General features: G+C 37.7%; 1 protein-coding gene and 1 pseudogene across 1 annotated transcript; one reads left to right on the forward strand and one right to left on the reverse strand.

Moving 5' to 3' along the window:
- Positions 1-6,582: 6,582 nt before the first annotated feature.
- Positions 6,583-8,869, reverse strand: LOC148192329 (uncharacterized; annotated as a pseudogene).
- A 1,948-nt stretch (positions 8,870-10,817) lies between these two features.
- Positions 10,818-11,864, forward strand: LOC148192330 (uncharacterized). Its single transcript, XM_088098594.1, has 3 exons — positions 10,818-11,017; positions 11,393-11,615; positions 11,664-11,864. Exons 1-3 carry the CDS (start codon positions 10,818-10,820, stop codon positions 11,862-11,864), a joined length of 624 nt encoding a protein of 207 aa, XP_087954720.1.
- The last annotated feature ends 2,108 nt before the right edge of the window (positions 11,865-13,972 follow it).

Consider the following 13,972-nt stretch of genomic DNA (forward strand, 5'->3'; position numbering starts at 1 on the left):
AGATAGAATTAGAAATACAAAAAGATAAAAACAAAAACCAAAAAGATAAACTTAAAGATACAAAAATAAAAATAAAAAGATAAATCAAAATTATACAAATCAAGTCAAAGTTAATCAAAAATCACACAAATAGACTAGTTAAACCACGAGTCCTCGGCAGCGGCGCAAAAAACTTGTTAAACCCTCGGCAAGTATAACTGAATCGTATCAAGTAATAAACCTGGTAAGACCAAGTATCGTTCTTCCAAAGGACTCACGACCTATACAGTTGTGTGGTTTGTTGATTAGATAAGACTTGTAAAATCGATTGATTAAGATTTAAATGCAAATACTCAAAAGTAAATATGAATGCATGGATTGATCAATGGTAAGAAGAACCAAAACACGTGAATTGAAATATATGGATGATTATGTTGTTGGGGTTTATCAATTTCATCCTATCTACTCTCATGCATTCAGGAATTCATCTTTCTTCATTAATTCTTAATGCTACTTTCTAAATTACCTTAAACCCGATGTCTCCGTGAAGAAAGCCTAATCATAGTCACTAGTTTACAATGTCTTGTCTCCCTAACAATTAATCATGCATTATAGTGAACAGAAGCTTAAAGGCAACCAACCATCATACTCCTATGTCTAGGTTTATACTACTATTGGTAGAGATTCCCCATATCTAGATTTCCCCGTATGTGTCCATATCGGCAAAATTAATGATCATGACATCGAAAGAGTTAAACAATGCATGCTTTGAGCAAAGAGGAAAAACCCTAACAATTAATGAAAGAAAGCATGTATCTTAAAGAAGATTTTGAAGAACAAATTCCACACATGAGAGTTTCAAAAGGATTACATTGATTTCCCCAACAACAATAAATGTTTAGTTCACCATATTCATGGTGAAACTAGATGAAATACAATGAAAGAGTGAAAGATAGAACCCTAGAAAGTTGAGAAAGGAGCCTTAGCATCCAAAATCCTTCTCCAAAGGGTGAAAGAGTGTGTTTCTGCTTCGTCCCAGCCAAAGATGACTAACCTAGGTTAAGTAAAACCTTATATAGTATTCTAAAAATTACAGAAAAGTGAGCCCAACCCCATCAGAATGCCGCTCAACGGTAAGTGCGTGTCCCCTATTCCACCCCTCAACTGCAGTTTTCCCCCTCAGCGGTGTCAACGAGTCTTGAAGAACACCGCTCAGCGGTAATTTCCGCTGAGCGGCACTTGGTTCTTCTCTTCTTGTGCACTTTTTATGTCCTTTTTTGATTCCATCTCTTTCCTACTTCACTTCTTTCATCAAATTCATCTCAAAATTTGCAAAAACAAGGAAATCAAGCATAAAACCTGTCCAACTCTCTTATTTTCAAAAACATAAGCAAAAGCATGATTCCAAGCTAGTTTCTAAGTCATAAAGATTTTTTTTATATCCATTTTAAGTATAAAAATAACAGTTTTTCAACTGTTATTAGAAGGGGTTGGTTTTCCCATAGTTGTTCGATGGTGGTGGGGGATATGATGGCGGCTTAATCTGCCAAAACGCAAACCACCAAACTGTAATCCTGACCGGATTGCTAAAAATAAAAAGAAAAATCAAAACCAAAAAAAAAGGAGAGAAAGGGGATAACAACTGAAGCAATGTAGATTTGAGATTGTTCACCATACAACACTAAAATTGGGGATGAGGATCTGGATTAGAACCCTAGGAGCTGTTATCGAGAAGTAGCTTCACTCCCAATGGCCACCGCTTGCTCTTCACTCCAGAGGCGATGCACTCGCAGGCAAGGTGGAAGTTGCGCTCGCAGCCGTCGAACACGACGAGGTGTTGGTGGCTCCCAGTGGTGGCGTGGCAGGGCTTGGAGCAAGCAGCACAAGGAGCGAGGCCACCGCTTTGGAGGGCAGTGGGGGCTCCCGGCGGTGGCTCGAGGTTCTCGTGATAAGTGAGGACGACGTCGGTGATGGAGTCTGGTAGGGTTTCGGTGAACAAGGAGGAAGGCGAAGGGGTCTCGGTTGATTCTAAGATCGAGCGTCCTAGTGGTGGTTGTTGTAATGTGGCTGCAGCGGGCGTTAAGGTTGGAGCATAGAGAAGAGAGAGAAAAAAGAAAAGGAAAAGGGAAATGGAAGATGGGAGAGGAAGACGCTTGCGCAAGAAGAAGAATAAGAAAATATCAAGATACTGACTCGGTCTGATTAACTGGTGCCTAAACCATTTAAAGTTCATATTATATGCCTCGGGTTATAGACATACCGAAGCATAAAGGCCCTACTTCTTCGGGTACGCGGGGCAATATCGATTGGATTTGGGAGCTGCGGAGATGTCAAGTCTGGCAGGCTATTATGCCTCGGTTCTGAGCAAAACTAAGGTAGTATCTCGTTGTCAGAAAAAAAAAACCTGATTTTGTAGTTGGGGCTGATGAAGTGACGCGAATTTTATGCTTCGGTTGGCCTTCTACCAGAGACAGTAACATCTATAGGCATCAGTTCATATATAACCGAGGCATATAACCACTCAATATTTATGGAAATGTCACCGCGCTTTTATACGCTTCGGTTTCAATAAAACCGAGGTGTATATAGCGCGCTAAAAAAGCTTTTTTTTAATACTGGTTTTACGTTTTTATTTAGATTTCATTTTATTAATTACTTTTTTCCATACCTTTTATAATTATCTTTCCTATTTCTTATCATTTTAACCATTAACTTTACTTTCTTACCAAGCGCTTATGGTCTTGCAAATAACGTGATGAATACATGCACGCAAGAGTGTAAAAAAAGTTGTAATTTCTAAGAACTTTTGAGTGAAAAATTCATAGAAGAAATTGTATTCCTACACAATTTTTAGAAATAATCTTGATCAATAAACAATGTTGAATTATTTTCATACTTATTGTCTAACTACTTCATGCATCTTATGTATTCCTTTTTAATATTGCAACTTGAGTATTAATAAAATTAATAAAATAAAAGAATTTGTTTTAACAACATTATAAAGAAAATTACATGATATTCTAAAAAGAAGTAGTGATATTTAAGGTGTGTGAGCAAGATATTAAAATATAATGTGAATTAAAACTATAAATAAGTAACATCCCTTGTGGATTATTATAGTGTTTTAAGACAAAATTTTATCGAAAGAGTGTAATGTAATTAAGGTAACAATTTAGTATTTTATAAATTTTAAAATAGTCTAGTTCAGGTCAAAACTATATTTAATAGATTATGCTGTGATTAAAATGCTTTTAAGGATAACCTAGCTTTACACATAACATATGTAATAGGCTCAATTAAACTAAACTCTAGATATGAAAACACATAACATACCTTAACTTATTTTAGCATCATACAAAAAAAGAAATATTTGAATCCAATATAATAATAGTCTGAAGTTACATTATTATTATTTTATAGTTTTTTATATTCTTAATAGATCTAACGTTTTTTAAAATAATTATTACTTATACTAATGAAGAAATATGTGTTAAAAACTTTATTATCTTCTTTACCTAATTCTGTAATTGTAATAAAAGTTTATCATTATGTAATAGAAAACATTTTCTATCAAGACATCGTTATATATATATATATAATATATATATATATATATATATATATATATATATATATATATATTAAGCATAAAACCATTGTGTTTGGGACATATTAATTAAATATATTTTATGCTATTAAATATTTGATTTCATGAAATATAATATTTATTTATTAATTTAACTGTGTTGTGTAACATCCCATAATCTCACACTTGAAAATTCATAGTTGATATATGTCTATACATGTTTTAAACTCAGATTTCAACTACTTTATTCTTCTACCTTTCTCTTCATTGGCAATGAGTCAGACGACATTCCTTCATCTGCTCCTGTATAACGAATTATACGATCATCGCACGTACCCAAACACAAACACAAATAAGTGGGGTGAGCTAACATGCAACCAATCATTTATAAAACATGCATATTTACTTTGATGCACTCAACAAACCTCATATAATAATTATGTGAGACACACTCATACCATCATACAACAATCGCATCATAGATACTCATCCCACAATACCACAATTATTAATCGACACTCATCCCACAATACTTAATAGACACCTGTTCCACAATACTCAATGGACACTCGTTCCACAATACTCAATGGACACCCATTCCACAATACCCAATAGACACTTATCCCGATGATATGTTGATGAGCGGTCAACGGGAGGTTACGCACTTGTGATGCCTTCTTAGTCCTCAACACTATGTCCAAAACTGGCACATAGACCAGGACCTCCTGCCCCTCTCACCAGATAGTTCATCCTTTCTGGATGATTATTAGAGTATCAGGATAACCTCCAACTTCAGGACCCTCAACATCAACATATACACACATACCATGGCATTACAGAATCTCTCCATGAGACTCATACCATGCTCACATTCCTCAACTCATATTATACCATTATGAAATCTCCCCATAATACTCATATCATGTTTAGATGCATAAATTCAAATCCAATATAATAAATTACAATCATCACAAAAATCATACAAACTGAATATATCACAAAATAAATTAACAATACTAAAATATCACCATAAATGGTCACAGGAGAAGAATTAAATGTTTGACGAATCAAACTCACCATAAACGTGAGTACATATGACTAGTCACAACTTACTAAATTGGACCAGGGCTGCTCTATGATCAGGGATGTACCAACTCCGGTTTTTAAGATTCCTCTATCCTACCATCACAATTATAATTCATAATTTCGTATCTACCACAATAGCATGAATCCATCAGACATTTTCATTACAACGAGATATATTGCATAATAATTTAACAGTACTCAATCTGTACAACAAGATTTAAGTTAAAAACATATCGAGTAGACTTCCAGGAAAGAGAGGTGTGTCACAATGGACAACTTAAGTACCAAGTCTTTCCTTAGCCAAAGTGTTCCTCAACTAGTTTTTAACAAATTTCTTATTTACAGATTCAAAACAACAGCATATAATATTAACACCGAAATTCAATATAGATAGATATATAGTAAGCATTAACAGTATTCACACAGAATTTCAAGACATGAATAGTAATAAAACAATACTAAATCATAATATAAAAGCTTAGAAAGGTTAGCTCCCCTACCTCTATTTCAGACTTCTCTTGCTCCGAATTTGTTTTCCCCGAAAACTCTCAAGAACCTCTACTCTTCTTGCAACTAAAAATTTCTTCCTAACTCTTTCTTCTCTATTTCTCAAGGTTTCTTACTTGATTCTTCCTTTCTTTGTGCAAAATAGCCTCCCCTCTCATGGCTATTTATAGTCCAAAAGTTTTACTATTCATCAATTTTTTAATATTATTTATTATTTTAATATTATTTTATTATATTAATATCTTAATCACTACTTACATAATGGATTCCTCAATAATGCCTTAAAATCTGAAGTGCTTTATCCACTATCAATATTTATTTATTTTTTTTTAATTTTTTTTTTAATTTTTTTAATTTTTTTTAATTAATTTTTTTTTTAAAACAAAATGGTAGAAAAGAATTTGAACCCATGTTCTTGAAATCACTACAATTTTCTACCAATTAAGCTACCAAAATTTCTTATTTAGCTTTCCACATTTAATTTTTTACATAAATTTATTATATTTTTCATTCACAAAGAAATTTATTACTGCTAGTAATAAAATTGTTACTATTAAGGTAAATATTTTTTCATGGGTCTTACATTCTCTCCAACAATAAAAAAAATTTCGACCTCGAAAATTCCATACTTCAAGAAAAATATATGATAGTACGATATATATATATATATATATATATATATATATATATATATATATATATATATATATATATATATATGTGTGTGTGTGTGTGTGTGTGTGTGAGAGTGTGTGTATTTATATATATATATATATACCAATTTTTTTTTTTAGTTTCAAGTCAATTATAACTTTTAATAGTTAAGTGTTACTACATAATGATTATGGTAATATATTTTGATTCTTCAAATAATTATTCACATAAGTCATACTATGAGTTATGTATATCAGATGTACTATATATTACTGTTAACTACCTTTATGGGTTACCTAGTCAATTCAATTTACACTAATTACTCTACATACAAATACTAGAGCATTTTTTTTCTAAAAAATATAACAAACATAGCCCTTTCACAAATCAAAATACCATACACAAGAAATTTATCCAATAATTTCTCATACTCCTCACGTATACCAATATCATTATTATTATTATTATTATTTTTATAACCGACACTGTGACACAATCGGTAGCAACAACCGGAACTGTTGCTACAGTGAAAATGTTTGGCTATAAATAGAGCATTCCTCCGAGTTGAGCGACACTTGAGTCTCATAGTGCAGCGTGAGTTTACTCTCCTTGAGTGTCTTTCGAGAGTATCCAAATTCTGTGAGGAGCGTCTCTCTCTAACTGTGTCTTTCGTTCTTCGCATCCGTATAAGTGTTTCATCCTCTCAATCTTTCGTTTTGTTCTTTCTTTCCTTTAAGTTTTCTTTTAATCCACACAGCATAGTACTTACACTTAACATTGTGTTCAATTCTTGCCGTGAAAATCACACCCTCTAGAAAAGCAAGAACCATAATACTCTCCCTCCTTGGAGTCACCGGCGTCACCTCCAATCTGTTGATCAGACTCGGTCACAACAGAAGTGGACGAGAAAGAGAACATAGTTGAAGAACTGGAACCATGGAAAGACTCGGTGGGATTATGATGATGGTGAAGGCCTGAAGCAACACGTTGTAGATCATCATCATCCCTACTCCAAAGAAGCTGTGCGTACTGCATTAGATTTGGAAACGCTTCTTCCTGTGATGGTGATAACAAGGGTTGTGGCTGATAAACTGGTGGTGAAGGTGTTGGTGTAAGAGGTGAAGAAAAAGAAGCATAACTGTTATTGGTGTTAATGTTTATGTTTTGAGTAGAAGGTGAAGGTGGTATATTGAAGCAAGAAGAACGTGTTCTGGGAAATTGAGCTTTGCTTTGGATCCTTTAAACTTCAAAGCAGCAGCATCATAAGCAGCAGCTGCAGCCTCTGCCGTGTCAAAAGTGCCAAGCCACACTCTAGCAGCCTTTTTAGGGTCACGGATTTCGGCAGCCCATTTCCCCCATGGTCTCTGTCGAACTCCACGATAGTGTCTTTTTCTCCCTTTCAATTATTGCACAAAGCAGCAACAACAATATCAATCACAACAACGCTTTGGTTAGGCACACAGTTTTGGTTTGGTCCAATTTGTCATCAACTATAGCCACCCTAAGAAATTAAAGTACCAATGGAAAATATTGCTCACTGAAAATACCTAACTTCTTGTCCCCACAATCAAAATAAACAGAAAAGTAATGTTGTATAAATTATTATATAAGTATATCATATCTAATAAAAAAACTTAAAAACCGAGTTTTATAATGGAAATAGTTATATATATATATATATTTATATGGTGACACTGGTACAAATCGGGGAAATGACACCGGTTATTTTTGTTGATAGACACCGGTTCCTGAACCGAGGCATATTCAGACGATGTAAAAAGTAATAGACTTTATGCCTCGGTTGCGGAACGAGGCATAAAATGGTACGCTTAGGCATCGGTTATTAGAACCGAATTTGTTTCTCTACCTCTACTGCCTCCGTTGAAGACTGAACCGAGGCGGTAGGTTTTTTTTTTTTTTTTTTGTGGTCTCATGCCTCTGGTCAAGCTCCCAAACAAACAATTTTTTTTAGTAAAAAGAAAGCAAGTAAACCCGAAGCAAGAAGATGTTGTTCTCAGATAAACACATAAACAAACCAATTCTTTTTTCAATTGATTCCAAAGCTTCGGTCAAAACAAGAGGTCTCAGATAAGAGTAAAATGAAGGTAAAATTTGGGGAAAATTACATGCATCACTCTTACAATATAGCTGTTCAACAAATCAAAACAAAATCAAAACAAGAGGGAAGATGTTGTTCTCAGATTCAATTCAACAAATCAAAACAAAATCTCACAAACGAAATCCAAAACTCTATTCAAACCCAAAGCAGCTCTCCGGCACGGTCACAGCTGCCTGAAACCCGAAGCAGCTACCCGAAGCGGCGGAGAGCGACGGAGCGAGAGAGCAAGACCGAGAGAGCGACGGAGCGAGCCAGCGAGAGAGCGACGGAGGCGAGAGCGAGGGAGGCGAGACCGAGGGAGCCGAGAGCGAGGGAGGCGAGACCGAGGGGAGCCGAGACCGAGGGGAGGCGAGAGCGAGCGAGGCGACAGCGAGGGGAGGCGACAGCGAGGGGAGGCGACAGCGAGGGAGGCGAACGCGAGGGAGCGAGAGAGCGACGGAGGCGAGAGCGAGGGGAGGGAGGCGAGACCGACAGCGAGGGAGGCGAACGCGAGGGAGCGAGAGAGCGACGGAGGCGAGAGCGAGCGAGGCGACAACGAGGGGAGGCGACAGCGAGGGAGGCGAACGCGAGGGAGCGAGAGAGCGACGGAGGTGAGCGCGAGGGAGGCGAGACCGAGGGGAGGCGAGGAAGCTAGGGTTTCGCGCCGCTGGTTCTGTTTCACGCTGAGAAGAAGATGAACATTACTGCCCTCCAACACCCGAAAAGTAACGTTATGAAATTTTAAACAGCTTTGTTACTACCTCGGTCTTCCAACACCCGAGGCGTAAACAAATGTTACTGCCTCGGTCAGCATTGTAACCGAGGCGCAAAGAATAAACAAAAATAAAAAAAGCTGCGTCATCACCTCGATCAGTGTAAAAATGCAGAGGCGCAGGTATGGAGCAGAGTTTTATGCCTCGGTTTAACTTAGAACCGAGGCAGTAGCGGGCTTTAGACATCGGTCTCAGGACAGCCGAGATATATAGATCTATACACTTCGGTTTCTGTAAAACCGAAGCCTATACGGCGCTTTCTAATCCCTTTATTTTACTAGTGTGACAAACATGATAATAATTATGCTTGTAACCTTAAAAACACAGAATATGATAAACATATATACGACTCTTTTACTGACACTTCTGATGTGAAAATGTGCGTTTACCTGAAGCGAAAAAACCATTATTTGAAATATGAAACCAACAGACAGATAGCTAGGTTCCTTGTTGTTCTTATACTTGTTTATTTGTTTTGTTATTTCACCACTCTTCATCCTTTTTTTTATACTAATAAACTAATAATGGGGTATATAAGCTGGAAAACCGTTGTTAATTTCCCTTCGTTTGAAGGTATGGGTAGAACAATGCTACAAACCCTAAAAATTAATTTAACTTAAACAAATCATGAATATAAACTTGTTGGACTTAGATCTAGTAAGATCCTTTGTAAGGACCGGAGAATACATGTAGACTGGACTTATGGACAAAATTGAGTTAAAAGAAAACTAACTGTATCAGCCCTCTTTGACACAAACATAATATTCCTTCACTTTTTCCTCTTAAAAAAATGAACAAAAATTTAAGAAATTTGAAAGTTCAAGACAAGCTAGGATATAAACGATGGAGTCCTACTAAAGAACAAGTTGCTCTACTAGAGGCCCTTTTTGCATTTGGGATACGAAACCCAAATAGAGAGCAAGTGCACGAGATTGCAACGAGACTTAAAGTTTATGGGGAAATTGGAGAGTATAGCGTTTATTGTTGGTTTCAAAATTATGAGTATCGTGAAAAGCAACGAAGCTTGAAGCAAAACACCGCCACCACATCTTACTCTCCACTGCCCCTCTTGCCACCTTTTATGAATGGTAAGATATGTTGTATATTTTTTATTATTATTTTTATTATTTTAGCACGCCATCTCTGTGGATCCGGCTAAAGTGTGAGCGGTATTGGAATGGGAGAGTCCACGTTCGGTCATTGAAGTTAGAAGCTTTGTTGGACTGGAGGGCTACTATAGGCGATTCATTGAAGGATTTTCTAAGATAGTAGCGTCGTTGACACAGCTGACCAGAAAATATCACCCGTTCGCGTGGACCGATCGGTGTGAATCTACTTTCAAAGAACTGAAGCAGAAGTTGACGAGCGCCCCAGTCTTGGTTATCCTTGACGCGGCTAAATCGTCCGAAGTCTACTGTGATGCTTCTCATCAAGGTTTGGGCTGTGTGCTTATGCAAGAGAGAAGAGCGGTCGCGTACGCTTCTCGGCAGTTGAAGATTCATGAGAAGAATTATCCTACGCATGACCTGGAGTTGGCATCTATGGTCTTTGCATTGAAGATATGGAGGCATTACTTGTATGGGGCTACCTTCCAAGTTTTCAGTGATCATAAGAGTCTCAAGTACCTCTTTGATCATAAGGAGTGGAATATAAGGCAGAGACGTTGGCTTGAATTTCTGAAGGATTATGATTTTGAACTACGTTATCACCCAGGGAAGGCTAACGTAGTCACGGACGCGTTGAGTAGAAAAGTAGTTCATGTCTTGGCAATGATGGTCAAAGAGCTCCGTCTGGTTGAGAGTTTTAGAGATTTAAGGTTACAGTTTGAGCTGGAACCGAGCGATATAAGATGTTGTAACCTTAGAGTATCCAGTGATGTCTTTGATCAGATCAGAGAGAAGCAATCAATTGATGAAGATCTGCAAAAGATCTTGAGCCTGATCGGGACGGACAAAGCTGACTAAGATGTATCAAGATCTCAGGAAAGTCTTTTTAGTGGTCAAGTATGAAGAGTGATGTCGCTCGGTTTGTGGCATCTTGTTTAACTTGTCAATGAGCAAAGGCAAAGCATCAAAGACCGGGCGGTCTACTTCAGCAACTGGAGATTCCTGAGTGGAAGTGGGACAACATTTCCATGGACTTCGTGACTCACTTACCCCGTACGGTTAAGAATCACGACTCCATTTGGGTGATAGTGGATCGGCTGACTAAGAGTGCACACTTCTTAGTTGTGAACCTAAAGATGTCTATGGCAAATTTGGCTAAACTCTACATAAACGAGATCGTTCATTTGCACGAAGTTCCATCCAGCATCATCTCTGACCGAGACACAAGGTTTACTTCTCGATTTTGGCAGTCCCTGTAAAGTGAGTTAGGTAGCAAGTTGCAAATGAGCTCAGCGTATCACCCTCAGACGGACGGTCAATCTGAGAGGACCATCCAGACGTTGGAGGACTTGCTTAGAACATGTGTTTTAGATCACCTGGGCGTATGGGATGAAGTATTGTCGTTGGTTGAATTCACCTACAACAACAGTTTCCAGTCCAGCATTGGAATGACTCCTTTTGAAGCTCTATATGGGAGTAAATGCAGAACTCCTCTCTATTGGTTCAAGGAAGAAGAAAAAGTGTTGACTGGACCTGAACTTATCCAGCAGACGACCGAGAAGGTAAAGGTGATTCAAGAACGATTGAAAGCATCTTGAAGCAGACAAAAGTCATATGCTGACAAGAGAAGAAGGCCTTTGGAGTTCCCTGCAGGAGAGCATGTCTTTCTCAGACTGAATCCAACTACTGGAGTAGGCAGAGTCGTTCGTCCTAAGAAGCTGTCTCCCAAATTCATTGGTCCGTATCAGATTTTGAGGCGCATCGAATCAGTAGCGTACGAGATAGCTTTACCTCCTCGACTATCCAACCTTCACCCAATTTTCCATGTATCTCAACTCTGAAAGTATATCGCTGATCCTTCTCATGTACTGGAGTTAGAGGACGTTCATATTCGTGAAGACCGATCGGTGGAGATGCAACCAGTTAGCCTTGCTGGGAGCCGAATTAAGTACTTCAAGGGAAAATCCATCAAATTAGTTAAAGTTGTCTGGGACAAGAAGACGGGCGACTCTACTTGGGAAGTGGAAGATGCTATGAGAGACTTGTATCCTCGTCTATTTTTTGGTAAGCCTTAATTTTCGAGGATGAAAATTTTTGTAGTTAGGGAGAATGTCAGAACCACTCAAATCCACGCACGTGCCGTCTAAGTGGATTCCATGTGTCAAGCGAGGGGTTCGACACTCAGATGGTGGAAGGCAGGTGTTAGCAGCTGAGTGGACGTTCGTTTTGACGTTGGAAGGAAAACTTTGATTTTCAGAAATTCACGCCACTCTCTCTGCATGCACCCTTCTTCCCCAGATTCTGAAAATCTCCAATCTCTACATCTCCTTCATCTTCTCTCTAAGAAATCCTCACCGTTTCTTACTCCGATCATCACTCAGGACCATTTCTACTCCTCCGGTGTCAAGAGCTGCACTTTGAACCGATCGGTTTCGAGTTATGAGCTGGTAAGTTCTTCTCTTCACTCAGCCGTGCAATTTTCTTTTACATGTAAAGCAAGTACTGGTTTCATGTGTTGATCGTTCTTATAAAATAATAGGTTCTGATACTGTTTTGATTTTACTTGGTTTAGTTTGGAAAGTTGTTGAGCGTTGAGGGTAAACGACTTGTTGTGGTGTGAACTGTATTCTGCCTCTATGAACGTTCGGTCACGCTCAGAGGTAAGGAAAGCTTATTTAATTTGATTTGTTTGTTTGGTTGGATTGTACGTATGTTCGTTGATTGTTGAATTAATATGAGATATGATTGTTGCTATGTTTTGATTGTATGAAGTATGGAAATTGACTATGATATGGATGTATGAAATTTTGAAGATAAGTAATTCTAAGTATGAAATTCCCTATGATAATGTATGTTCGTTACTGAATGGTCTTTGATCGTTCGGTTTTCTCGGAGACTCGTTTAAAACTAGATTCTTTCATTTGGAAGGAATTTATGTTGAGGACGAGCGTCTTCGTCTAGTACAATTTGTGTACAGGCGTTCCACCAAGGATATTCTTTCCTTGGCAATTTGATATAAATTTAAATATGTCTATATGTAGTAGTACGTTCGTTCATTCTTGGAAATTAATTAAATAATATCTTATATTTACCAAGCGCTCGTACGAGTTAGGGCTAGGTCTTTCACCAAGCGATTGTACTATTTACTCATAGGTCTTTCACCAAGCGCTCGTACTATTTAGTGTTAGGTCTTATACCAAGCGCTCATTCTCTTTTCTATAATCTACCTTGATGAAAATAGCGTTCGTCCAAACTCAATGGTGTTCACTCTCTACTTGTTCGGTCTTCGACTGGCACTCAGTTTCTTCATATGATTCCTTTAAGTACTATTATTTGAATGTCGTATAGTGTCTGTTTCCATTGGTTTCGGCCTAGAGTCTTAATACTTGGTCTAGGCTTTAAGGTGTTCAGTTTAAATGCTCATGGGTCAGTTCATCAAATTGACTCACTTTGTAAATAACGTTCGATCCTTTTAAATCTTGAGAAATATTATTGGACTCGGTCTCTTCCCAAGTCCCGATGGTAATTCTCTCTTAGTTTTGATCTGTTCTGGAACTGGAAACCTCTCGGTCTTAGTCCAAGTGTTCGGTCTCGTTAAGGGTTGAAGTTGTACGTTTGGTATTTGGTATCTTAAGTGATCTTAGTTAAAATTGAAGTTGAAAATGGAAGATGATGGAATATGATGTATATAAAATGAGCATGATTATGAACGAGTATTTCGAGGAGGAATATCTCATGAATGGATATTGAAATTTGGTAAAGTATGAATGTGGGCATGCTAAGCTGGCGGTTCATCCTGATGTTTCGTGATTACTCGTTCTCACGTAGAGGAGGGTAAGTCATGTGTGGGAACGACAGGAGGTCCTAGTCCTTATGGTTAATTTGGACAGATAGGACTAACCTTGGGTGACAGCTGTTGGGGGTATCCCAGTTACTACATCACCCGTGTGCACGAACGTCGTAGCTACAAAGAATTCATACAGTCTGGACAGTCAGTCTAGTATTAGGCTTTGCATGAGTGAGTTAATGAATTATCTTGTTTGGTTGAATTATGTGAAATATATGTTGATACATGAATTAAATTACATAAGCTTACCCTATGTCTTTCTGTCTTGTATGTTTTGTACGTTCGGTTGTCTTTCTGTTGCAATGATCATCCATGTGGATGTGAGCAGAAGGAGAC

Source organism: Vigna umbellata, chromosome 9 (genome assembly GCF_029865625.1).
Source record: "Vigna umbellata cultivar VRB3 chromosome 9, Vumbellata_1.0, whole genome shotgun sequence".
NCBI lineage: Eukaryota > Viridiplantae > Streptophyta > Magnoliopsida > Fabales > Fabaceae > Vigna > Vigna umbellata.

Coding starts and splice junctions, on each gene's coding strand:
- LOC148192330 (XM_088098594.1), top strand. CDS start 10,818: ATGGACTTCGTGACTCACTTACCCCGTACGGTTAAGAATCACGACTCC. Junction 11,018..11,392: donor ATCTCTGACCGAGACACAAG/GTTTACTTCTCG, acceptor ATCTTGAAGCAG/ACAAAAGTCATATGCTGACA. Junction 11,616..11,663: donor ACCTTCACCCAATTTTCCAT/GTATCTCAACTC, acceptor CATGTACTGGAG/TTAGAGGACGTTCATATTCG.